Source organism: Lethenteron reissneri, chromosome 53 (assembly GCF_015708825.2).
Source record: "Lethenteron reissneri isolate LAM-NWPU_2019-01 chromosome 53, ASM1570882v1, whole genome shotgun sequence".
In the NCBI taxonomy this organism is placed as follows: domain Eukaryota; kingdom Metazoa; phylum Chordata; class Hyperoartia; order Petromyzontiformes; family Petromyzontidae; genus Lethenteron; species Lethenteron reissneri.
Window position 1 is genome coordinate 8,653,703 of NC_083831.1, and position 27,728 is coordinate 8,681,430.

The 27,728-nt window shown below is 49.4% G+C and overlaps 1 protein-coding gene across 1 annotated transcript in view; it reads left to right on the forward strand.

Annotated features, from left to right (window-relative positions):
* Positions 1-27,728, forward strand: part of LOC133356176 (egl nine homolog 1-like) — a 54,618-nt gene that overhangs the window by 16,248 nt on the left and 10,642 nt on the right. The window contains exons 4-5 of the mRNA XM_061573555.1: positions 13,223-13,342; positions 27,486-27,622. Of these exons, the coding sequence (XP_061429539.1) occupies positions 13,223-13,342; positions 27,486-27,622 (257 nt within the window). The remainder of the gene's footprint in view (positions 1-13,222; positions 13,343-27,485; positions 27,623-27,728) is intronic.

A 27,728-nucleotide genomic window follows, 5' to 3' on the forward strand; every position in this document is an offset into this window, starting at 1 on the left:
GCGATTTCTTGCTAATGCAGAAGGGCTTCCACGAGAGGGAGCTCTAGAGAGCCCCTCTAGGGGATCAATTGGCCTTCTCTTAGATGCTTTTCAGGCGTCTTGGAAGAGGTCAGAGCGACCGCACTTTACTCGGCTGCACGCGACCTGCCGATTGACCGACCGTAGTCTACTGGTACTGACGATGGGTTTGACAGAGGTGGGGAGATTTAAGAAACCAATCCGGGAGATGGAATCAAACTGGCGCCCTCTGGATTGGAATCCCAGTGCGGCAGCGCTAACCATTACACCATGGCAGCATTCCACACGGGGGGCGGCAGGGGGGTGTTCAAAACAACGAAAGTTCGGTGTGTGAGTCACATTTCGTTTTCTGCTGTGGCCTGGTATATTGCATAGAGCTGGTAAAGTGTGCTGTTTGCTGTGAAGCGGGTGGTAAAGAACGCCTGATATTAATCATGTTTCTCAAAGAGCAGGGAGTCAGGGGCTCTGTATGTATTGGCACAGTTGCGTCGTGCACTGCGCTATGAACCCAGCGACCTGAGATATATTCCTAGTCACAGCTCACATCAGTGGCGAATGATATCTGAACTGGCCCTGGATGCCTTCCACCGCCCAAAACCCTGACTATAACCCACCTTTACCAACCATCATGACCAGCATAGTGAAATATTCATCTGGCAATGTATTGACAAAAGTTCTGTCATTTATTTTTGTTACTATGTATTTTTCAAAGCAGGTGGATGGGTGGGTCAACATTTTTTTATTCTACTCACGTACTGATGTTTTGCTTGTGTAAGATTAGTTTCTTGTATCGAATTGTGAAGAAAGCTCGCAACAAAGACTTGAATTTTGTAAAACACCGGTCCTACATTTATTTATATATTAAAAAAGATAAGGACACATCGGGAAAACCCATGCTGACTGAAGGATTCTGTCACGCTTCCCAGCTTGTGTGTGACTTCGGAGGTATTGGATTCCAAGCGTGGAAGCCTGCGGATTATCAGGGCCAGCGGAAAGCCGTTGAGGCAAAATGCATCTCCATATTTTCCAAATCTTTCCCTTTTGTGCTCGTTTGTGTCAACAAGTTGTGGGCACCGCTTTGGTTTGTTGTTGATAGGGTGGCTCCCGAATAGCAATGCGATGCCGTACGACTCATATTGGACCATTTTCTTCTTCATTCGTACGGCATTTTTGTGGATTGCAACAGATTACAAATTGATGTCGAGATTTATCCCATTCGACTGGTTCAGGAATAGCCGTGTGTATTTGTTTCCGATTGGCGTTTGCCCAGGCTTTCTCTCCGTCGTGCTTTGGTGGTCTTGTCACACCAACCCATCTGTACGTGTGGGGTATTGTGCGCGCCGTCACAGTTTGATGGATGAAGTTAACGCATAAACGCTTTCATCCTTGATGAAAAAATAAGAATAGGTTTTACCCTTTCTGGCAATACAAAAAACCACATAGGTGACACAAAGCCTTGAAGAATTCTCTCTGGTGTAGGCCAATCAGTTTCACACGCAATGCATATATTATTGGAACACGTTTGTTTACATGTTTTGCCACAAGTACGTGTGATTAATGCAGTCTCCATGCCTTGCAATGGTTATCTGTTTGGTGTTTGGACACCTTCACACCTGTTTTATTGCCAGAAAGTAAAAAGCCTAGGTTTTTTTTGTTCATCATTTTGATACTGGCAAAAAGGTTCCATGAATATATCTCTTATCCTTTGTTGGAAATAGTAAAAAAAAAAATACTATGTTATGAATAAACACAACGCGATATGTGTGTGCGTGCACATGCATATTTCGCTAATTTGAACCCAAGCGAGGATATTACAACGGCCACTGCACCACCCACACAGCCCGCGCCAACCCCATAATGACACCAAACGTAAATCACATCTGTATTTTCCACTAAGTCACGCGGTCAATTTTTATTAATGCATTTAGGGCCGTCTGTGTAGATGGTTAATTGCCCCGGCTGCATGAGTGCAATGAAAGTGAACGCCACGCAATGGAACTGCCCAGATCGACATTGGTTTGTGCTGCAGAGCGGTGGGAAGTATGGGCCAACAAGCATGGGACCATGTCGCCCTGGTTGCACCCGATCACATCGCAGCTTTTGATAGCTAAGCAGCATCGAATCTGGTTAGTACGTGGATGGGGGACAACCTGGGAATGTCAGGTGTATTCTAGTTTTTGGGAAGTGAAGTCGCCAGGAGATGGCAGGACAGCAATGGATTCTTGAATGCATTTGTGTGGAGTTTTGAGCGCTTTCTTCCTTCGTACCCATGGGTATTAGCCGGGTACTACTCCAGTTTCCTGTTACGTAAGGCCAGGCACTTGTGAATATGGAATTGGCCAATTATCCCAATGCTGAACCTGCCTGGAATATAAGCAGAATTACTCGCAAATTGATGGATAATAAAAATAAAAATACTTTGTCTGTATTCGAGGTTTTTGGTTTAGTTCACGTAAATATAAATGTGTTGTGATTTTAAAGCTTTCGTGGCTGCAGGGATTCATATTCTTGGTTCTTTCGGTAAAGTCACGTAGAAGGGAAACAATAAAAGAATAAAAATATCAAACAATAAAATTTGCACGACGTTTTGACTGCAACACAAGCAATCATCATCAGGTGTGAAAAACACAGCAAGAAATATTTGTTGTGTTTTTCACACCTAATGATGATTGCTTGTGTTGCAGTCGAAACGTCGTGAGAATTTAATTGTTTTATATTTTTATTATTTTATTGTTTCCCTTCTACGTGCCTTTACCGAAAGAACCAAGAATATAAATGTGGTGTTAAACCCAGCACCCTTCCTACACAATCAATTCTAGTTCAGCACATCGGTGTGTTAGAGAGTAAACCCACAATTTTTTTCCCATTCGCATACCGTGATGTTTCGCCGGTAATTACAACCAGCCTCATCAGGCGACAGCCAGAGTTGTGGAGGCCTCACCTTGCCATGCCAGTCATGGAGGTTGTGTGACCATAGTTGACCACACTGACCAGTGTGGGTTGGTGAAGAAGGCTACCCCAGGACCGGTTCAGCTACCAACTCTCTCTGGCCATTGGCAGAAGTCAAACTCAGCTTTGCAGGGTTTGTGACGCAGTGCGCTAACCACATAAAGCACTAAGTGCTCGCTTTGTTTGCAATCATCTTTGCGCTCCTCGTATGTGCAGTAACATTGTCAGCAACACCGTCAGAAACAATGGCGTCACGAGCGGAGCGAATGAAAGCTGCTGGTGGAACGGCCACCACCAGCAGCAGCACACGCGCTCCTTACGGCTCGTGTCGGATACTGTCGCAGATCTGGGTGACAAGCGAACAATGGCCGGGAGAGCGTGGCGCGCGCGTGTATGTGTGCGCGCGTGTGTGCATGCGCGCGTGCGTGCTACGATTTTGTCGTTTCGCGTTTGGCTAAAAATGGGTGGAAGGAAAAAAAAATAACAACCCGAAAGCTCGAGTCCACACCGCCACCACCTGGAGGTGGCGGCCGTTTATCACGGCGATGGCAGCCACGCTCGTGACGCCCGCCTTTTGTGTTTCTGACCTTGGTGCGCCGGGGGAATGGGGTCGCGGGGGGAAACTGGGTCCGCGTTGTAAACTCGCGGGAGTTTCCTGCGGAAAGCGGCGCGTTTCATCCCAGCGCGCGCGTGCACGAGGAGCAGGAGGAGAGACGACGTGGTTGGTATACGAGGGGGCCCACTGCCGCTCTTTCTTTTGGCTCGAGAGAAAATTCCGGGCGGGGGGGGGGCGCTGCGTGACGGTTATTTGCAGCGTTGTGAAATTCTTCCGTGTAAAGTCGGCTCCACGCTACATTGTCCAGGGTATTGTCGGGGAGGAACGGCGGCCCTGGATAAAATGGGAACGCGCACGACGCGGAACGTTCCACCACGAAAGTTCTCGCGGTTGTGGCCTGTACGGCCCTCCGGTACGTTGTCTGGCAACGAGCGCGTGTTTGTTCTGCCCTACGTCCGACGTTTTTATCTCCCGTGTTGCTGGGAGCTCATTGAGCGCGTGGAGGGGAACTTCCGGACGTCATGCCCAACAGCGCACGGGCACAACCCGAGAACACGTCGGAGAGCTACAATCCAACACATTTGTAAATTAGTCTATGCAAATGTACTGTTTATAGTTTACCTTCATAGAAAGCAGAATGGAGACTTGTGATGTCGTTTGTTTTTTATTACTTAAATTGTTTCATTCCCGGTCATGTGGGCCACTGAGCCGGTGACCCTCGATGAGTGAGGAGCTCTGCTAATTATAGAACTGGAACAAGTCCTATAAGATATTTACTTTCCAAGCACACCGTTAATCCCACTGTTAGACCCGGCACATGTAATGTATCCTAGTTGTGCTCTACTGCACTGATCCATGTTGTTTCGGGGGGTCTTCATGTCCTTAACTGCTGCATATTAGAAATGTGACTATGTGCATCCTTTGGGTTATATCGATAATTAAGCTGACAATACAAGCATAATGGAGGTTAGATCGCATGAATATAAATGTGTTGTTAAACCCGCCACCACCCGACACAGCTAATTAGTAAATCCACGCGACCACAGGGGGAGAGAGACATGGCAAACTCCAAGTATACAGCAGGTGTCAGGGTTGAGATTGAACCCACAACCTCCTGTATATCAGAAGAGGTAGTTAACATCTCGCCACCGCGGCACCCACATGAGAGGCAGGGGAGGAGAACGCAGCCTGTATTAATTGCACAGTTTAACGTGTAGTAGGCTTCCGTGACCAATATTATCCACCATAGGTTTTTGGGTTACATCGCGTAAATATAAATGTGTCATTAAACCCGCGACCACCCGAGAATTGGCAAGGTTTGTCACGTAAACAACACGTGCCAATTTGTTACAAGTTCAGCACACCGTTGTGTGTTGGAGAGTAGATACACAACATTTACTATTTGAGTACGACGTTTCACCAGTAATTACAACCAGCATCACTAGGCGACAACCATAGTTGTTGAGAAATCCACCAAAAAAACCTCTTATGGATAATCTTGGTCGCGAATACCTACGTGTTAAACTAGAATACATGCGTTGAACGTGTAGTTTGAGGATTTATGTTTTCAATCCATATTTTAAGGTGTAGGGGGAGCATTCAGTGGCGGCAGTGGTAAGCGCACTGCGCTCCGAATCTAGCAACCTGAGTTTGATTCCCAGCCATGGCTAACATCGGTGGTGACCGATATCTTAATCGGTCCTGGCCATTCACCATCCCCAACTCACCAACATGGTAAAGTACCGAGCAGTTGTGTGTGAGACAAGGTTCGTAAAACGAATTTGGGTGCGTCTTACTTTCCGCAGCATCTTAATCGTCCAGATAATATTGCAGTGATCCTGGTAATGTAGTTACGATTCACTTGCAATTGCTCTTGATATATTTCCTGTCTGTTTACATATTAATACAAGAGTCACCCTATATCTGTTTATTATTTCTTTCACCTATTTTGCAATTGTTTTATGATCAGTCTAAAATGAATATGCCTGGGCCGACTTGCATCGTTTCCGCGATATTTGCGATTTCTCACGTGACGCAATTCGTTTTTGTCCTGATTTAAATTTGCTTCATTGCTGTAGTTTATTTACTTTGCTTTTTGTCATTTTGTTCACCCAGGCTACTCCTGCAAATGAGACATTGTCCTCCTAGTTTGAGCTATCGGCCAAGTTAAACAAAATATTTTAAAAACTTGATTATGATGCTGGTAATTGTGGCATGAGAAAAGCAATATGATCCTCTAGTTAGCCGATGATGTCCGCAGAGGGAAATACGTAGCTTCCACTGAGTGTCCTACGAGCCACCAACCAGCAAACCACGACACTAACTCTGTTGATGAAGATTTTGTTTTTATCTTGCTCGCACAGACAGCGCCAGTATCAACAAGTTCTTGTGCAGACCACTCAAGTAAATACGGCTTGTGGTGGCTTTAAAGCAATGGGCTAATGGACCCAATCTCTCCAGCTACGAATTCAGGGGTTGAGCAATGGTAAGATTGCCCATCTCAAGGAAAATCAAGAGAAGGAGATATGAAAGGAAGTTACTAAATTAAACAGTGAGGGCCAAACAAAGATAGGGCACTGAAATTCCGGGCTTCAGGGAAACATGACGAAACTTTTTTTTTGGATGGGCTTCATGATAGACGTTTGCACCGTTTGGTGGCGTGGGGGCGAAAGGTTGGGCAAGCACCGAGCACCCAGCGAAGATCCTCATTGGTTGTAAAGATTTGAGGTTTCATGCCAGTGGATGAGAACATGATTTTGCTCGTGAGGATCGTGGTTCAGATATTGTGATGTGACAATTAATTATTGAAACCCTACGCAGCACAGGAGGAATGCTGTTGAAGAGCAGTTTGAATAAGAATTAAGTGGCAGCCAATAGGACGCATTCGAGAGGACGTCCAGCGAAGAGATGGAGTGAGGGAATTTTTGCTCGAGTGCTCGGTGGATTCTTAACATCGCAGGAAATTGAGAGGTGTAGAGGTGGTTTTGGGAGGCCTTCAATCAGCATTGGATTCACTGTGGCTGATGATGATGATGCATGAGAGGGTTAAACTAACTCTCGATTTTAGGTCAAATAAGCCGCCCATTCTGGGACCAACATTTTAGGTGAGTGGAATTTCTGCTCGCATGTACGGCAGTTTTAAATGATGGCACATTCCTCCACGCTGTTCAAGAGCAGTTTGGCATTTTATCCCACTGTGGCCAGGATACACCGTGTGTTTATTTGTACAACCGCTTTTGTAATCGCGCTGCTAGGTGAGGGCCTCCTGACGTCGTACAAGTCGTGGGGGTTATTTGACCGTAATTCCCCACGTTGGTCAGTGCGGTTTGGTGAATGGTAGGAGGAAAGGATAGTCGTGGCAGCACAGGAGTACAGTACAACAGCGGATTTTGCTGCACCGCACTCAGCTGCCCACCACGTTGCACGGCAGCAGCTTCTAGCGCCCTGACTTGTGGGGTGGTTAATCTTGGAAGCAGTATCCAGGCTCCGTCCTGCTTGGCTTTGTAGGTCCGACAAGATCAGGTGCATCCTGGGTGATTGGTCAGAGTCATCCTCTCTGTTTTCCCTTTACTCTGTGGAGTTTTTTCGAGCAATATGCGATGTCGAGACGTTTTGCAGTCGTGAAATTAACTGGCCCCGCTGGTGTGATGACACGCACGGTGCCAGAGTATCAAGTCAATCTTGAAAGAATCTTGAAAGAACCAAAGAGTATCAAGTCAAGTTTATCTTATAAAAATAGGGTTTTTCCCCCTTTTTTCTGGCAACAAAACTGAAACCTATTTACAAGGAATCTTGTCTGCAATAACCACAATACTTGTGGTCAGAATGCAAATAAATAACATACTCTGATAATATATGCATTGTCCTTGAAACTGATTGGTCCACACCAGAGACAGCTTTCTTTTGAGCCTCGTCTCAAACGGTGGAAGACCAGAGGACACCAAAAAGCGTTCAGCTGAATGCCTTTTGCAGGCATGATTCCTTCTAAAAAGGTTTCAGTTTTGTTGCCAGAAAAAAGGGTGAAAAACCTATTCTTATATTTTAGTACTGGCAAGGAGGTCCCATGATGTACAAGTTCATCTTGTTCAACCAGGTGAGATCACGCAAAACTTCCGTCATTCTCGCAACAGCGGCTTTTGGCTAACCATCAAACAGACGGTCACTGCATCGCGCGCTTTCAGATGCGCTTCTGCGGCCGTCTGGAATACTCTTTCCGCTATTAGGAAGCCACTGGAGCTATGCACTTTTTAAATTTAGATAGAAAACTAATTTATTTAGAACTGCTTTTTGTGTTCAGTTTGTCCTTCCCCTGCATGGTTGGCTACGTACGGTGCGAAAAAAGTTCAACATACATACAGATCAGGAATGTACTCTTTGGTTTTTTCGGTAAAGTCACGTAGATGAAAAATAATAATTATAAAAATTATAAAATGAAATAACTGAATTAATTTACGACGTTTCGTGATTTAATTTAGTTAATTAATAATAAAAATAATAAAATGAAAATAACTAAATTAAATCACGACGTTTGGTGATTTAATTTAGTTATTTTCATTTTATAATTTGTATTATTATTTTAATTTTTCACCTACGTGACTTTACCGAAAGAACCAAAGAGTATGGATCCTTGCAGTCACGAAAACTTCAAATCTAGATCAGGAATGGTCTCATTTGCAAGAGTGACCTGGGTCATCGGAATGACGAAAGCAAAACAAAGAAAATAAAGGGCAGCAATGAAGAAAATAGCAATAGGAGCAAAAACACCAGTCACTTTGAAAAATAAACAATATTGTCATTTGCATTGGTACCTGGATGCCACTAATACGTTGATAGAATCTTAAGGAGATTTTTGTAGTTATTATATCTATTGAAAATAGTTTTACCAGATAAGGCCCACTAAGCTGTCTAGCTCTTTTTCACAAGCGACCTGGCCACAAATGAAAGCTCAACAAAGTGACTTTATGTGGAAATTTAAACAAGTTACATACTGTAAAGGGATGCCTCACAATATGGAGGGAAAAAACTGGAGGACTTGGAGAAAAGTCCAAGCAACCACGGGGAGAACATGCAAACTCCAAATATACAGGCATCATCAGTCGGGATTGAACCCACGACTTCTTGTATACCAGGCGAAGAAGTTAACATCTCGCCATAAGGCATCATCATTGGCAAACTACGGAGACATTCCACTTCAGCTGCGATATTTTTTTATGCAACCGGCCATCAGACTTATCAGCGTTCGCCGATGAGATCTCAGCGCCGAGGAATTTCTTGCCACTGGGAGGAGAGAGATAAGCGGTACCCTTAGCCCGAGGAGAGGTGCTCGCGTTCACGTAGGCACTTTGAGGCCATGCGATTCGCCACGACTATTTTCGGGTGACGGAATTTGGCATGACGATTGCACGCCTGTGAATACTCGTATGATGGGGGAGGTGCGAGGGAGGGGGAGGGCAGGTTGGGAGTGTGCTGGCTCACGCTGGTGAAGTTATTTCATTGCCTTATAAAGGTCTAGCGGCCTGGGTTTGATTCCTCTTCCGAGACATCTACCCAGTATGGAAGAGTAGGCCATGTACCCGCATGAGTGGCCCTCTCGTGCTCGCTCTCGTCGGCGGATGCCCTTCTGCCAGCAGTGGTGTGGAGCAAGCAATTGCAGGGCTGCACCTTTACCGTCACCAACTCTGCTACCACGATGGGGGGGGGGTCCCACAAACGTAAAGCAGAGCCTCTCTTTGGCTTCCACTTTGAGACGAGTCCTGTTGCGCTTTCGGCCTGTCCTGGGGAGACGAGGAATTTGGAATTGCTTATATGTACAGCAATCGCGCGCTTTCAGATGCGCTTCTGTGGCCATCTGGAACGCTCTTCCTTCCGATATTGCTTAGCGACTGGAACTGTGCACTTCTAAATGATCTAGATTGAAAACTCATTTCTTTGAAATTGCTTTTCATGCTGTAGTTGTCCTTCTCCCGCACCTCCGATTAGCACGGTTGGCTACGTGCACTGCGGAAAAAAGCTTCTACATACTACATACGTGGAGCAAAAACGTCAGGGGAAATTAAGAAGCTCTCTGAGCACGTGGAGCAAAACAGAATCGGAATAATATGTATTTATACCGGAGGAATCTAATGAACTATGAAGCTCTTTTTCACAGATTTGAACAACATTACAACAACAAACAATACAAAAACATGGCAGGAGTGCAAAGGACAAGAAAGGTAAACAAATCACATGAGCACATACAAATAAAACTAAACCATCCCCATCCTATCAGACGTCGTGCCGAGCATACATCGAAAAGCTTCTTGGCACGACCACGAAACCCTACACAGCAAAGAGGGACTCAATTGAGAGTCACCCATTTTTGCAGTTAATTGGAGGTTATTAAGGACATCAAGATATGAAATATCTTGGGGAAGGGCAGGGCGGGCAGGGCTAGAGGTGGAGTCGGAGATGAGGGGGTCAGGGCGGATGCCACAGTGAGCTCGTTGGAGTCTTCGGGATGTGTGGTACCTTAAAAACAACATCAGCTTCACCAAAAAAAATAGCAGTTTCCGGTCAAAACAAGCACGAGGCAGTGCTCATCTCCTGTTTACAACCCAGAACCAGTGGTGTAAAAACTCCACATTCCTATGCCGAGGGTGAGAATATCCATAGGAAAGCCACTGATGACGTTCCCCAAATTGGCATTTATTTTATCATGATCGAGTGTGTGGTTGACCGACTGCACAGTTGAAAATGATTAGTTTGTCATAAAGAGATTTTTAAATGTGACATAATTGCAACAGTGCTGTAATCTATTATCTGGAGATGAATCCATGGCAAGTGCTTGGTATGTTCGGTCGCAAACGGGATTTTTACATATTGCATAATAGCATAAATCACCTACGTACTAATAAAAGGACATGTGTTCTGCCCTGTTCATAACATTCACATTCCTCACCAAATCACCCCGAATATACCGGATCTCATCACAGCTATGAAGCTAAGCAGAGTTGATCCTGGATAGTGGTTCGATTGGTGACCACCTTGCATGCCAGGTTGTCATTGGCTGCCGGGCGAACTTAGCGGGCAGCAAAGGGCAGTTCAGCAGAGTCCATCATCGTGCTGTGTTTTCTGTGCTCCCCACCTGCACCTGCTTGTATTGATCAGCATAGTCAAGTACAGGGACTCATCTACTTACGAACTTTCAGAGATAAGGACAAACCTGTCCGTATGTCCAGTTGATTGTTTGGACCGAGAGTCGTAAGTTGAAACCACCGCGCAATAGATGGCGGTGGCGGCATCTACATCTGCAGAACGTGAAGAATCGGTGGCATCTACATCTACAAAACGTGAAGAATCAGTGGCATCTACATCTACAGAACGTGAAGAATCAGTGGCATCTACATCTACAGAACGTGAAGTATCAGTGGCATCTACATCTGCAGAACGTGAAGAATCAGTGGCATCTACATCTGCAGAACGTGAAGAACCAGTGGCATCTACATCTGCAGAACGCGAAGAACCAGTGGCATCTACATCTGCAGAACGCGAAGAACCAGTGGCATCTACATCTGCAAAACGTGAAGAATCAGTGGCATCTACGTCTGCAGAACGTGAAGAATCAGTGGCATCTACATCTGCAGAACGTGAAGAGTCAGTGGCATCTACAGGAGATTACATAACTTTTAGAGCCATTCCCTGTGTTTAGTGTACATGCCGTACAACATGTTTGGAATCGACAGGGGTAAAGTTGTACTAGGAGCAAATCGACTTAACGAACAGGCCTCTGGAACCTAACTCGTTTGTAAGCAGAGGAGTTTCTGTACGGTCTAACAACCCCCACGACCCTCACAGTGTGGAGAGGTCAATTTCCAGCAGTGGACTGACGGGACGGGCCTTGTACGTAAAATAAACAAAAGTTAACGTCCGAGTGATCGCACGCTAAATTGAGCGTTGACACAGTGCTCGTATGTTTACAGCCCTGAGCCATTGGTGGTAATTCCACATTTCTAGAACGGGGCAGAGTCTACCTAAAGGCACACCACTGTTGACTTATTTTTATAGACCCCAACTGAGAATTGAACTCACGGACCTTCCGATTGCAAAAGCGGCTAACCTTGACGGCTGAGCCACTTGGCCAGATCAAAAACAATTACGTGTAAATATTTACGTGCCTTGAAAAAAAAGTCAATATTTAAAGGGCCTTACATTCACCACGTGTTCATAAGCAATACTATGCTCGCTTAACTAACCTCTGGCACTCACTCTGCAGCCTGGGGAGAAACAAAGAGTACATTCTAGCCTCCAGTTCTCTGCATGGCCAACTTGTAAAACTTGTAAAACGTTCTTTTTCAAGCGAGGGCTGGACATTTGTAAACAAAAACGCACGCGGCTCGGTAACAATGTCAATAAACAATTGATTCGTAATCTTTTATTTACTCACTGTAGACACATGCACCGCTGTCGTGTGCATTCAAACAATTTATGGTCAACTTGTGTAGGTTATAGGATCGTAATATGTAACCGTTACGTGATGCCAATTGAGTGGATGAGATTGGTACAAAGCTGTTAAAAAGCCATCGTATTTCATTAGTTTGTTTTACTCAATGAAGTTGTGAGAATTAAAAAATATTGCCCTGATGGTCACATAATGGCACATCTTCTGCAGGTGTGGGTGGGAAAATACGCCAACTCACTGGGTCATTGGAGGTTCAGAAGTAGTTCTGGGATGTTTCCTTCCACGGGCTGTTCTCCGGCCCACAGGCTGATGATGCACTGCTCTGGGAGAGTTCCGAATGGACACGTCACCTCATGACACCGAATTACGACAAGTGGAATAAAACGGGGGGAAAACATGTTTGAACCGAACAAGAGACTGAAATATTATTGTCCTCTATACATTTCACTCATGCCCAGCAGGATGTCGCATGAGGCATTAGGCTTTGACGCAGACCACGATGATACTGGCACACTGTTGTTGATTTTTTATTTTTCTGCTCGTTGTTTTCTATTTCGTAGCGCTGAGGGTGCACGCCTCATTTAGCCGGCTGAATATCGCCCGCACGCTTGCCCAATAGGCAGAGCGGGTGGGAGCTTCACGACACACTGACTCTTTGGCATTTTCACCTGATATGGCCTCCTGCACAAACACCAGAGTGGCCCTGATGTAGGTCGCAGCGTAGTAGCTCTTTTACTAGGCCAGCTGCCGCCTCTTTTTCCACTGCAACCGAACCACGCCGAGGCCATTAGCCAGCCTAGGCCCCAGCTTGGTTTTTTTTCAACTGCAGAAGCCAGGCTGTGCTGCCTACGTCGCACGCAATGAATGACGGGTGTACGCGACGCTGTGACGCTTGTGTACGTCACATGCTTTGAAGGAGTAGAGACGTCTGTAGTCACATGCTGACGGACGTAACTCCCAATGAACTAGCCGAGATCCTGTAGACATGATGCGTTGACCGCACCTCCAATGAGTACGGTTGGCAACGTACGTTGCGAAATAAGTTCAACATACATGCGTACGCACATACGTTGACACCGTGACCTCTCAGCGTTCCAAGATTAAACGTAGGACGGTTAAAGACGGCGTGTTTGAATTTCCTCTTCCGTAACAATCGTAACACTTGCACGTAAGTCGCGCGGTTGTTTCCGTCACCGTGAACATTGGCGGTCGGTGATGGAATGCTGCAGTTGCCGTGTGTGTGTGCGTCCCCTTGTCGCCAGGCCATGGTGGCCTGTTACCCAGGGAAAGGTGCCGGCTACGTTCGCCACGTGGACAACCCAAACGGGGACGGCCGCTGTGTCACGTGCATCTACTACCTCAACAAGAACTGGGACAGCAAGGTGGGTCGCCCCCCCGCACCGCACCTGTTATCTCCACTCTCCCAGTGAGGGCGGGTCACATGCGTAATAACAACATCAACAACAATGACAAATAACAACAATAACAACGGGCCGTGTCCTTGATTCGTTCAGGAAAGCCTCGCTGAGAGCCCGAGACTCCTTTCTAGCAGACCTGGCCATAGGGATGCAAGGCCAATTGCATTAACTCGTGTTTGCCACGTGCTCATAAACTTGAGCACATGTGCATACATAGCCCCCTTTGTCTATCCGCTGCTGGATGATGACCTCCCAACGCGATGCGGCTCATGGGGGTTATTTTACCGTACTTTACCACTCTGGTCAGTGGAGCTTAGCATAGCGAAGAAATTAACTTCGTGGCACTGTCCTCGGCTGCACACGATTAGCCCCACTGCCTATAGCACCTGTAATGCGTGGTATTCCCCTAAGCGCTGGCCAAACCCCTAACCCTGCTTGACTGCTGAGATGTGATGATGTCATATGCGTTTTGGGTGAATATGGATTGACCCCAACACGAGCCCAATACTTGGTGTGGCAGCCCTGGTATATGCAGACCCCCTATCAAAATCACTGATCCTCAACCCACTCCCCATACCCTACCCGACTCCCGTTGACGTTCTTTGCGCACGTTCTAAATCTATCCTGCACGGTATCCGTGTCGCTCAGGCATGGGTGGTGGGCATGCACCTACCCACGGTTTAAGAGCCTCTGTGCTAGGATGTGGCGGAGGAGGTTGACTCGCACAGTTGGGCGTGCAAGTCTCCACAATGCATATAGTGGGTGGGAGTTAGGGGGGAGGGGCGAGTGGGGAAAATCTTATACCCGGATTTTTTTCCTTGATTTCTTTAAACATTTATTTATTTTCAAATGGGGGGTGGGGGGGGGTCTGGTATATTCTGCCAAAGGAAAACAACAATTTGGTGAGAATGTAAATATACATTGGCAAGCCGTAACCACCACAAATGTCAAAGGGATTCGGTGCAATTTTCAGTTTGGTGCATTAATCTGTTACAAAAAAAACACCACGTGGTAATCCATTTATAAATAGCCCACTCGAAGAGCAACAACAACAATAATAATTTTAACAACTCAATACATTTGTCTATAATGCTGCGGCCTTCAATGCAAAAATACATCATAGGTGACTTTTAAGGAAATGGACCTTGTGCTATGAAGAAGGTCCATTGCCTGAAACGTCGCCTGCTACACATTTATTTCCATTGAAGGCCGCAGTGTTATTGACAAATGTGTTGAGTGAGTTGCTGTTGTTTGTTGTTGTTTGTATATTTGCACACTACTACCCAAAGCAGCAGCAGAAAAAACTAATAATTTGTTGACAAAAAAAATCGCCTCCATCAATCTCACACCTATCAACTCGTACGCTTTACCCATATTCTTGTACAGGGAAATAGAATTTTAAGGTCCATACGGCATACAGCCGTTTCAATACGGGCACACAAAAAGTGGCTGTTTGTTTGTGTTTCTCCCTTGTGATGGGACTTTGTAGGATGAAAGTTGAGATTTTATAAGGGCCACGGGGTGACCAATAAGATCTGAATTGGTCTGTAAATAGGTAGGGCACTGATAAGGGGGGTTGACAGGTATGCAATCTCAATACACGTGTTAAATATTTTAGCACCATCCTCTGTAAAGAAATATTTAGCCGTCGATCACAGCATATTCAATCAGCTGTGGAGAAATAAAGTAAGGGAGTCATTAAATATCAGTGGGCAGTAGGGTATCTGTGAATGGATCAGCCTCGATGTACATGTAAATTGTGTTATTGTTTTCAATGCCGGCCCTATATTTGACATCTTTGGAAATTCACTTTGGGAGAGGCCTTCCTTCAGAAGTGGATTCAACAAAGGGCCGTAAATTATTATCATTTTTGTTTTTGCACCAACGTCAGACAACAATGTGCAACTGGTTGGCATTGTTCGGAACGATAATAGCTCCGCCTTTCTATAATGCCTCTGCGAGCACACACCACCGCCTTCACGCGCTCATAATGACAAGCATGGTGAAGCATGGTCAAACAACCCCCACGACCCATCACGGCATGAGGAGGCCCTCATCCAACGGTGGCTTGACAAAAGGGTTTGACACGTGCATTTGGTAACGTGTGTAGCATTTTCACGCCGCCACCACCACCACAACGTTGTTTGATGCTCAATAGCACAAAAAATCCCTTCATTTCTGGAAAAACTCCCGCTGACGGGGTCCCAGTGTTGAGCGCCAAATCTCTCACATTTGTCAAAAGCACAACCATCTAATGGTTCCAGCTAACACAAACGTGCATTATCAGGTCCGAGGGGTTATTTGTCCACTGCTGAATGAAGGACTCTCAAACTCCGTGCGGCTCATGGGGGTTATGATACCGTACTGTTACCATGCTGGTCCATGCAGGGTTTGGGTGAGGCGGGAATATAGACATTCGAGCATAGTACAGCACACCCTTTTTTTCCCCGCACCTCCAATTAGAACGGTTGGCTACGTCATACATATAACTGTTAGTTTTGCTGCACCTTTCTCTGCTGACAACAACGTAGCCCCGCAGCAGCCTACAGCACCCATCCAAGCGCGGTCCAGGCTCAAACCGGATTGTCTTTCCGAGATGTGACGTAATCGGACGGATGCATTCTGGGTGATTTGGTCATAGAGCCTGGGGAAATATCGTACGCAAATTTTTTGCAAATTCATCGCCGCAAGTATGGATTTTGCGAGTTGTTTTGCCCCCGGCGAAAAGCCAATCTGTGGCACCCCTTATCTGCGAGCGATTGAAGGAAAAACAATGAATTTAGCTCCTTATCCATTAAGAAACAGGAAGGCCGTGCGCTGTTTACGCTATCTGTTCCGCCATCAGCTGCAATGTTGATCGCATCTCGTGTAGTGTACGAAAAACGCTGGGAATTTGCATGCACGGTGCAGAAACCGCCGACTGTAAACCGTCGCATCGGTTGTAAGAATTGTGCACAACATTTTATTTTTCAATGCCAGCCAAGAACTTATGAGCAAGGGCTCACCTTGAAGTCACTCTGGTTTAAAAATGCGTACGATCCTCCCAAGTCTTTTTGTGTTGTTCCGAATGATGTGTCATTTCTCTCCATGTGCTGGGAGCGTCTAAAGGAATATGAATTTAATGATAATTACTTTTTGATACATTCTTGCCATTCTTGTAGTGCAAAGCTATCGCGAAGGTGCTATGTTTGACAGATGGGTATGGTCTGCCCGTAGGTGCCATTGATGCTATCTGGCCTTATTATAACCACTAACCTCCGCTGTTTTGGTCGCATCTCAGCCCTGCACGGCAGCAGCCTTGAGTAGCCGTGCGTGGAATTTTGGGACGTACGTGCGCGAAGGTTTTCTCTCAAGTTTGGGGCCGTCCAATAAGCCGTCACGGCAGCGGGAGATGATTGATGGCACATTTCCTCCCGTGCCTCTGGCAGCCGTGGGTGGGGTGCCCCCGTTGGGAAGGTGGAAGTGACGACGTTAGCTGCACTTGCCCAGCCTCTCCTCCGCACCCCCCTTCGACCCCCCTCCACCCCTCGAGTGCGCAAAGTAAAGGCTTTCTAACGAGTCACCCTCTACCGTCACAACCCCAACCGGCGACTGGGGTTGTGACGATTTGAAGCGTTGGGATCGTGAGCGCAAGAAGCAATTTTAACAGGTGAATTTTTTTTATGACTTCGATAATATGAATCGACCCAAACTACGGTGATACCGTAATGCATGCTTGTAGGATTCACCGTGACGGTGAGGAAATGATGGGCGGTGACTGTGGTCCAGCGGAAGCGAGTTCGCCAACTTGTTGCCGAGGTTCGCGGTTGGAATCCGTCGACATTCGCCGCCCTAGACAGCCTCGCCTGTCCAGGTTATTTAAACAGAATCAACTCAGAGTTGATAAAGATTCAAGACCCAGGTTTTGTGTTTAAATGTAAAATGCCAGAGGGTCAGAGCGTCGGAAGTTGGCGTCGTTGATATCCCCTCGCTTTCATATCCAGTTTTCATCTGCCCATGGTTAAACCGGTATCTGAAGTCTAACGAGTTGATGGCCTTAGCCTGGTTACCAATAATGACTGTACAACACAAATAATTAAATGCCCATTGTCACTAAAATCAGTTTACATTATCTACAAGAATTGACAATTTCGGTTTGATTTACATGCGCCGAACACTCGTTGCAGGGAATATTAAAAGAGTGTGGCCAAAGTGTGGCTAAAAGGGGCCTCTTGAAGGGACTTGAGATCTCCGTTTTGTCATCTCATCTTCGTGGAGCCTTCTCTGACACGGCATGATGCACTGCTAGCTACGCACATCTCAAACGTAAATGCGCACATCTCATTGTATGACTTGAATGGAGCAAGGGGATTGCAATTGGTAACAACAACAACAACAACAAAGCTAAACCAAGATTACAATAAAGAAAAGGCTCATAAGGAGGTGGATCAAAACATCCGAAAACGTGCCGGACTTGCGCGGTACGCCCTGAAAACATCGGCGAGCGAGATCAACCGCTTCATTTCCCTCCTCGTGCTGGAACTCTTGTGCAGGAACTGAATTCAACTCCATATCTGAATGAAATTCCCCCGAATAAGCTCCCAGCACATGAAGCGAAACGTCCGAATTAATTTCATAGTCCCATGGGATGTTGGCTACCAACAACAAGGCAACTCCTATGACTAATTGGGAATGGGACGCAAGCGTAGGATTGATCACCCTGTCGCTGGCCGCCTTTGGGGAGGGTGTATAGTATGAAAGGCCGAAACACCCTAGGAACCAAAGGGTCACTACTGACGATGCGCTCCCCAAATTTCACCAGGCTCACTGTTCATGAACTCTTGGAAGTGCTTGCACAAAGGATAGTAACATCTCATCCTGTGTTCTTTGGAAAAAAAAACTTGACGAAGAAGGCAAAGAAGAAGAATTGCATCATCATGGGAACCTCCTTTGCCAGTACCAAAATATACTAATAGGGGTTTTCCCCTTTTTTTTCTGGCAACAAAACTGACACCTTTTACAAGGAATCATGTTTACATTAACCACAATACTTGCAGTCAAATGCAAAAGGTGTCAGTTTTGTTGCCAGAAAAAAGGGGAAAACCCCTATTAGTATAAGAAGAATTGCATCGTGTAACGCGCCGCACAGCATTTGCCCGGAGGCGTGAGGAGGGATCGCAGCCTAGTGGGAAGGCAGCCCACACGGTGAGCCGGTGCCAACAATTGCCCAAGCTCTGCGGTTCTCTACATGTGTAGATTTTTTTTAAGTCAATTATTGAGCACATGCCAGTGGAACACGCACCTTCGATTAGTATGCTTGGCTATGTACTGTGCGAAAGAAGTTCAGCATAACAGCAACCGCCATTCGCCACTAAGTGGCGGTGATGTCACCACGGGGCTTGTGCCAGGCTATGTAAGACCACTTTAAGACCACGTGAAGTGTCGAACGCCCGCTGGCAGGAGGGCATGGGACAAAACCAGGTGCCATCGGTTGACCGATCTGAGATGACTGACTTAAATGCGTACAAAACGGCGGTCCCCGTGGTCAAGAACTCGCTGTACGACCCGAAAACACGTCGGAGAGCTGCACGGCACTTAAAACTCCCCAGGGTACACGCGCACACACAAGCATGAGGCATAGGTTGAACCACTCGTGCGCCGCCACGACGTCCGGCCTCGCACAAAAAGAGGAAGAGAGAGAGGGGGGTGGGGGGGGACTGCTAATGTGAAAAAGAATGTCCAAGCAAAACAAATAATTGGGTGCGAGGAGGCTCTGAGCGGGAGCTGCGTGTGCCCGGCTTACGTGCGGGACCGGCTCGTACCCACGTCACCGATGGAAAGATTGCGCGACCGAGAGATGGGATCCTAAGGTCAGCGAGGACATGGATCCCCGCTCCCACGCCCCCCCCCACCTCCCAGGGCCCCGTGCCGCTGCCCACTCCGCATTGTCTTCCTGTCCCGGCGATAGGAGCTATTACACCAATTGGCGACTCTAATTGGTGTAATAGCGAAGAATCCGAGTGGCCCTGACGATAATAATTCTTTCAAACTGCTTTTTGTGTTAAATTTGTTGTCCTTCCCCCGCACCTCCGATTAGCGCGGTTGGCGATGTATGGTGCGAGCGAAGTTTAGCGTACGTACATACGTCTCAGCGACTGGAGCGACCGATATCGTTAGCACTGCGTGGGTATTCATTGCTTCTGCTGGATAGCCTTGCAGTGTGTGTGTGTGTGTGTCCACACTTCACTCCGCGTTCCAGGAGGGAATGAATGAATGAGTGAGTGAAGAAGCTTCCGGAACGCAGAGCGAAACGTCGGGCATCGTGATGAACACCACGCGGTACAACACGAAAACGCGCCGGGGAGCTGTGGTTGTGCCCGTGTGGTCGCACGAGACGAACATTCATCCAGCAGTGGTTTAAAATAAAATAGGCAATGACAAGTGGTGACAATTTTGTTTAGGTGTGTGTGTTTTTGTCTTTGTTAACTCAAATGAGTACCTGGTGCGGTGTGTCAACATCAACACGAGGGAGACAAAGGCGGCCGGGAGTGGTGCTGGCCACTCACACCCTCGTGTGCCGTGCTGACCTTCATAGACGCTTGATAACAGCACTTGCCCCAACAGTCTGTGAAGCACTATGAGACATCTCCTTTACCAGTGGGAAAATATAGTAGTAGGTTTTTACCCTTTCAACTGGTACAAAAACTGACACCTTTATACAAGGCATCATGTTTGCAATAACCACAACACAAGCAGTCAAAATGCAAACAAAAAGAAACAACTCTGATGATGATGATATGCACTGCCCTTGTATAAAGGTGTCAGTTTTTGTACCAGTTGAAAGGGTAAAAACCTACTACTATAGTCTGTGAAGCCTTTACAGGATATCTCTGCCTTTTTTTGTGTGTATATATGTAGAGGTGATACGCGCTGGGATTAAGGATCGTATGCACAGTGCGTGATGATTGGCTGTGTAGGTGGTGACGCGCGCTGACGGTGGAGGATCAGGGGTCAGCGCGGGGTCGTGGGTTACGGGGTACCGATTGGCTGTGGGCGGTGACGCGCTGAGAGGGAGTGATCAGGTGGCAGCGCAGTGTGATTGGTGGAGTAATGTTAACACGCGCTGGGGAAAGCGGATCGTAGAGAGAGTGCGTCGTGATTGGGTCATTAAGGAACGACGCTCACGTCGACGCCGCATCAGCTCCGTCCCTCGTGAGCAGGGGCTATAAAAGGGGATGCACACAGGCGTAAGGGCAGTGTGTAACCAGCGAAGAAGGAAGACGGGGATGAAGACCTAGAGCCCTGCGGTACCTAGCCCCGCTGTCCGAAGGGGACCGGGACTCTGTGTAACCCAGAGGCGAGTGTAGTGGGTGTAGCCATAGGTCTACACGAGCCGAATGTACTATGTGTAGCCAGGGCATAGGGCTTACACGAGTCGAGTGTATTGTGTAGCCAGAGGCATAGGGCTTACACGAGTCGAGTATATTGTGTGTAGCCAGAGGCATAGGGTCTACACGAGATTAGTGGAGTGTGTCGGAGGAAGAAGAGAGACCACACGTTGTATTGTGATACCTAAAGGATTTAATAAAAGTGTGTTACCCGTCAAGAAGTTCCTGCCGTCAATTCCCATACTTCAACTGGCGTCAGAAGTGAAACGGTCCTCCAAGCATGGATACAAGGAGGAACCGTCGGACCCACGGGATTGACCACGAGGACAACCTCGACGACGCGGGCCAGCGGGCATCAGGGGGTGAGGAAGAGGAGCTGCCCACGGGGCAGGATCCACCGACGGCGCCGGTCGAGCGACGGGGGACTGACACCGTGCTTCGCGAGGCACACTCCCGTCTGGCGGAGCTGCTGCTCGCCGCCGCGTCCATCTTGGCGGAGATCAGCTCGTCGGGAGGAGCGGGGACGGCGGCCGACGTGCTACAGGGTCGCCCTGCAGATTCCCGCCAAAACGATTTGGCGATTCCCGCCATTTCATCCGCTCCAACTTTTGGCGGGAACGGCCATCACCACGTGGCAGCGGTTCTCCATGCGCGGCCGCTGACGTCACCAACGCGCGCGGCGGACCGCCATCACACACCCGCCACTGGGGCCGCCATCTTACACACCGACGGGGGGGCAGAGAGGAAGCACGAGGAGGAGGACGACTTTATCTTTCAGCAGCGCCTTCCCACGTTGTCAGCATTCAAGGCGGAAGGCGGGGATTGGAGCCAATTTCAGCGCAGATTTTTGGCGCATCAAGAGATGTCCGCCTGGTCCGACGCTACGGCACTGCGGGCACTGCCTGCCATGCTGGACGACAACGCGCTCGCGGCCTTCACGTCCGCACGCAGGTCGGACCGCTCCACGCTCAAGGATGCGCTGGCTCTCATGGCCAAAGTCTACGGTCCTCCCTCGGCGTGCCGCCATCATTTCTACGCAAGACGGAAGGCGGACACGGAGACCGTGCTCGCCTACCGCACGGCGTTGCTCGCTCTCGCTGACGCCGCGTTCCCTCGTATGGACGAGGAGGGCCAAGATGCGATGGTTTTGGAGCAGCTGCTCAAGTTGGCGCAGGACCTGGGGGTCCCCATCAACACGGCCGACGACACCGATATTTCTTCATTACGGGTCGCCACGAGCATGCAAGCGCACGAGGTCCTTCAACGAAAGCAGGGGGTCGTCTGCAACGCTGCCGTGGCCTCAACTCCGGGTCCGGTTGACACCGTGCCCCAAGTCGTCAGCCCACGAGAGGACGCGTTCATCGCGGGACGAGCGGGGGACTGGAGGTCGGGGGGTCGTTCGCCTCTGCGAGCGGCCCGCAAGCTGGAGCAACCGAGATCTCCGACTACTGTCATCACCTGCTATAACTGCGGCCTTCGTGGCCACGTGGCCTCCGGTTGCCGCGCCCCACGTCAGCGCGCCATGGGACCTCGGCTGGACGACGACCAAGGCCCCAAGTCATCACTGCAAACCCCGGCAAGTCGCGGCACCTCACATGCTTGGCCCGCATACTCGACACGTATGGGTCGTCGCGTTGCGACGAGGGAGAGCCGAGTAGAGTTCGGGGATTCGGTTCGGAGAGGGGGGTTCGGCCGGGACCGGGGAGACATTAAATGGTCGGAATTGGGGCACAGAATAGTGGCTGCCTCAGCGGGTTCATCCGTCGTTACCGGATCGATTGATGGGGTCGAGGTCAGGGTGTTAGTGGACACGGGGGCATCGGCGACTATTATTTCGGATCTCATTTATAATATTCTCCCGGTACAATGTCGTCCGCTTCTTCCGGTGGATGTGCCATTTTACGCCGCTAACGGGGGATCGTTGGGCATTATCGGTCAGATTAGGGCGTCCATTTGCATTGGTGATATCAAATTGTCGGGACCCGTTTTCGTTTCATCTTCCCTGGCGGTTCCTTGCCTATTGGGCACTGATTTTTTGGCGAAAATGCCCATCAAAATTCTCATTGATCAGCGTTGCATTGAACTACCATCGGGTCGCCGTATTTCATTTTTGACGAGCCCTAATGTAATTCGGACGGCGTGCGCTACCATTCAGGCGTTAGCAACACAGACCGTGCACGTGCCCCCGGGTTCACAAATGTTGATTCCCCTCCGGTTACGGAAGCCATGGGGGAAGGAGGCCTCGGAACAGGCCATGCTTTTGGGTCCTTCTAATAGGGCTGTTGGAGGTCTCGATTTATCGGTGGCTCACACTTTGGTTGGGGCAGACAGGGATCCGTTTGTCATGGTTTTAAACGCTGGGGCGCGGCCGGCCGTCATTCAGCAGGGCACCGTGCTGGCTCACGCGGCACGGGTCCCTGCGGAGGAGAGGCTGGTTGCGCAGGCTGATCCGAGCCCCACGAATAGCGTACCATCAAAGGAGGACCTAGATTGGATTGATATGCTGTGCGCGGACTCTGACGATTTGTCAGCGCTACAGTTGGGTGCGTTGCGCGGGTTGCTGATTGAATTTTCGGATGTCTTCAGTAAACATAAGTATGATATCGGATGCACGGACCTGCTACGCCACCACATTGAAACGGGCGATGCGGCACCGGTCAGGCAAAATCCCTTCCGACTGAGTCCTGCTGAGAAGGAACATGTTCAGTCGGCAGTTAACGATATGCTGGAAGCCGACATTATTTCGCCTTCTTCCAGTCCTTGGGGAGCACCTATTGTGCTCGTTAAAAAGCAGGACGGGTCCCTGCGATTTTGCGTCGATTTCCGCCGCCTGAATAAGATCTCGGTGGCCGACGCGTATCCGCTCCCCAGGATGGACGAGTCTCTCGACGCATTGTCCGGTGCGCGATACTTTTCGACTCTTGATTTATTGTCCGGATTTTGGCAGTTGCCACTCGACGAGGAGTCTAAGCCTAAGACTGCATTCCGGACTCCAGGGGGCCTGTTTCAGTTTAACCGGTTACCCATGGGACTTCACTCCTCTCCTGCGACGTTTCAGCGTCTTATGGAATTGGTTTTGTCGGGCTTGCAGTGGGAGACGTGCCTCATTTACCTTGACGATGTCATTGTTTTCGGTAAAACGTTCGAAGAACACCTCCAGCGATTGAGAGGGGTGTTCTTGCGAATGCGATCGGCTAAATTAAAGTTTAAACCGGCCAAATGCCATCTTTTTCGTAAATCCGTGAGGTACTTGGGTCACATTGTCGACTCTTCGGGGATTTCTACCGATCCTGCGAAGACGGACTGTGTCAGTTCGTGGCCGACGCCCACGTCAGTGTCAGACGTGCGCAGTTTCATCGGTTTTGCTTCGTATTATCGCCGATTCGTTGAGCACTTCGCCACCATTGCAAAGCCCTTGCACGCTTTAACGGCAAAAGGAGTGAAGTTCCGGTGGGGACCGGAGGAGGAGGCTGCATTCTGCTCCCTCCGGGACGCCTTGGTAAGGGCCCCACCCTTGTGCTATCCGGACTTTGAGAGTCCCTTCTTGCTAGACACGGATGCTAGCAACACGGGCATTGGGGGAGTGCTGTCCCAAGTCGTTGGAGGGGTCGAACGGGTGGTCGCCTATGGTAGCAGGGTGTTGTCGCCGGCAGAGCAGCGCTACTGCGTCCCCCGTCGTGAACTACTTGCCATTGTTTTTTTTGTACAACAATTCAGGCCATATCTGTATGGTCGTCATTTCACGGTCCGGACGGACCATGCGGCGCTCCAGTATTCATTACGGGTTGCCCAGCCCTCGGGCCAATTGTCGCGGTGGTTGGAAGTCCTCCAGGACTATCAGTTCACGACTACGTACCGTAAAGGGTTGCGACACACGAATGCCGATGCCCTGTCGCGGTTGTTGCCTTGTCACAAATGTGCGTGCTTATCGGGATCGGCGCGCTGTAAACCTCCGGTTACGGAAGGTAGGGAGGCGTTGGTTGCGACCGCGAGCACACCAATTGGGGATGGTCCCGCTACCCCAGGGGGTCAGGACTCGCTGCTCTCACTGTCGTTGATTGAGTGGGGCCGTCTCCAAATGGCGGACAGCTCCCTGCTGGCATTGCGCCGAAAGACGGAGGGTTCCGAAGGTAGCCACGACCGAACTGGCTCCTACGAGCTTAAGCAGGGCCTGTTGATGAGATGGGACAGTTTGTCCCGGCGGCATGCGATTGTGGTGCCTTCTGCTGTGAGGGGGAAGGTTGTCTTGGCCGCACACGAACGCCTCTTGCATTTGGGAGTTAACAAAACGCTTGCCCTGCTTCAGCGTGACTATTATTGGCCGGGAATGGGGGGTGACGTGGTGAATATTCTGAAGGGTTGTGTTGAGTGCGCCAGACGGAAACCACCGCCCATGGCAGCTAATCCACCGCTGCAATCTATTCAGGTCTCGCGCACTAACGAGCTCGTTGCACTCGATATTCTGGGGCCCTTTCCGGTCACGCCTAGGGGTAATAAGTACCTGTTGGTGGGGGTCGAATATTTTACCCGGTGGCCTATGGCGTGGCCACTCGCCAACCAGTCGGCGGCGGCTGTGACGGACGCCTTTGTCCAGGGCTACGTCCTGGACAAGGGGGCTCCCGAACGCTTGCTGACTGACCAAGGGAAAAATTTTTCGAGTAAATTACTGCAGGAGGTGTGCGACCTGTTGGGTACCAAAAAGGTGCGTACCTCCCCGTACCACCCGCAGACGGACGGGATGGTGGAGAGGCTTAACAGGACATTGACCTCTATGCTGTGCCAGCAGGTGTGTGAGTCGCATGTTGATTGGGACCTGCAGGTCCCTGGGGTCCTTGCCGCGTATAGAATGGCCCCCCATGCAGCTACGGGGTTTTCCCCGTTTTTTCTAATGTACGGTCGGGAAGCCGACCCGCCCATGGAAACGCAGCTGGGTCTGCCCGCACCACGAACTAATTCTAAATTGGCAGAGCATATTAAATTTAATATTCATAAACTGACAGAGGCAAGGGAGGCCGCACGGCTTAATTCGCGGGCTCGCCAAATTGCGAACGAGCGGTTGCGGGCACGGAAGGTGTCCGTGCACAATTGGGAACCAGGTGACAAGGCCTGGCTGCATTGCCCTCAGGCACCTTTGGCCACGTCGCCTAAATTGTTGAAGCCGTGGCGGGGACCCGTGGAGGTCGTGCGGGTGGCACGCCCCCAGTGCGTTCAGATAAAATGGGGGAAACGCCGTTGGTACGTCCACCCCTCCCGACTGAAACCGTTCTCGCCTCCGTATGGCCTCCCCTTGTGTCGTGAGGGCCGAGCATGTGACGTGACCGACGACCCTGAGGGGGAATTGTCCTTGCCTGCTCCTCACATGTCTCCGCCTGATCCGCTCCCAGGTGTCTCGGAACTGACTGCTGCCGACCACCGGCGGCCGGATCTTCACGGCGGGGCCGGTCCTTCCAGGCCCGACCCGTGCCGTCTAGAGCTGCCGGAGACACCGGACGGTCGCCAACGTCCCGTTCCATACGACGGACCGGCCAGACGGACTCGCGCTAGGTCGCGCTACTTTGTGTAACCTACCACGTGCGGAGTCGAGGCAGCCGGAGCGCCTCGGCACTGCGTGGGTCACAGTGACACTTGGCGCGTTCGTTTTACGGTGTTCGCTTTTATTGTGTTGTTCGTCGGGCTGTATATTGCTTCATATTTAAGGTTGTGTTATGTTGTTGTTGTTGTGTTACGGGGCACACTGGGAGGTGGAGTTCTTTATTACTGCGTTGCGTTATGTTGTGTTGTAGGTTAACAGCCGGGCCGGCTGCAAGCTATGTGGGAGGGGGTGATGTAGAGGTGATACGCGCTGGGATTAAGGATCGTATGCACAGTGCGTGATGATTGGCTGTGTAGGTGGTGACGCGCGCTGACGGTGGAGGATCAGGGGTCAGCGCGGGGTCGTGGGTTACGGGGTACCGATTGGCTGTGGGCGGTGACGCGCTGAGAGGGAGTGATCAGGTGGCAGCGCAGTGTGATTGGTGGAGTAATGTTAACACGCGCTGGGGAAAGCGGATCGTAGAGAGAGTGCGTCGTGATTGGGTCATTAAGGAACGACGCTCACGTCGACGCCGCATCAGCTCCGTCCCTCGTGAGCAGGGGCTATAAAAGGGGATGCACACAGGCGTAAGGGCAGTGTGTAACCAGCGAAGAAGGAAGACGGGGATGAAGACCTAGAGCCCTGCGGTACCTAGCCCCGCTGTCCGAAGGGGACCGGGACTCTGTGTAACCCAGAGGCGAGTGTAGTGGGTGTAGCCATAGGTCTACACGAGCCGAATGTACTATGTGTAGCCAGGGCATAGGGCTTACACGAGTCGAGTGTATTGTGTAGCCAGAGGCATAGGGCTTACACGAGTCGAGTATATTGTGTGTAGCCAGAGGCATAGGGTCTACACGAGTCAAGTGTATCGGGTGTAGCCAGAGGCCTAGAGCTTACACGAGATTAGTGGAGTGTGTCGGAGGAAGAAGAGAGACCACACGTTGTATTGTGATACCTAAAGGATTTAATAAAAGTGTGTTACCCGTCAAGAAGTTCCTGCCGTCAATTCCCATACTTCATATATAAGGTGGCCAGGTGCGGTGTTGGCCACCCACCCCTCGTGTACCGTGCCGGCCTTCATAGGTGCTCACTAACAGCACTTGCTCCTACAGTCTCTTGAGGCTATATGTGGTATCTTTGTCTTTGTGTGTGTTTGGAACGGTGGCAGGTCCACGGTGGTGTGCTGCGGATTTTCCCCGAGGGAAAGCCACAGTTTGCGGACATCGAGCCCATATTTGACCGTCTACTCCTGTTCTGGTCGGACCGTAGGAACCCGCACGAGGTGCAGGCTTCGTACTCGACGCGGTGAGTGTGCAACATGCAAAGGCGCGGTGCTGGAGCATTGCATCTGGGAGAAAGAACAAGTATAACCCGTAAAAACTAAGTTTTTCACTATAAATCCTTTATATGC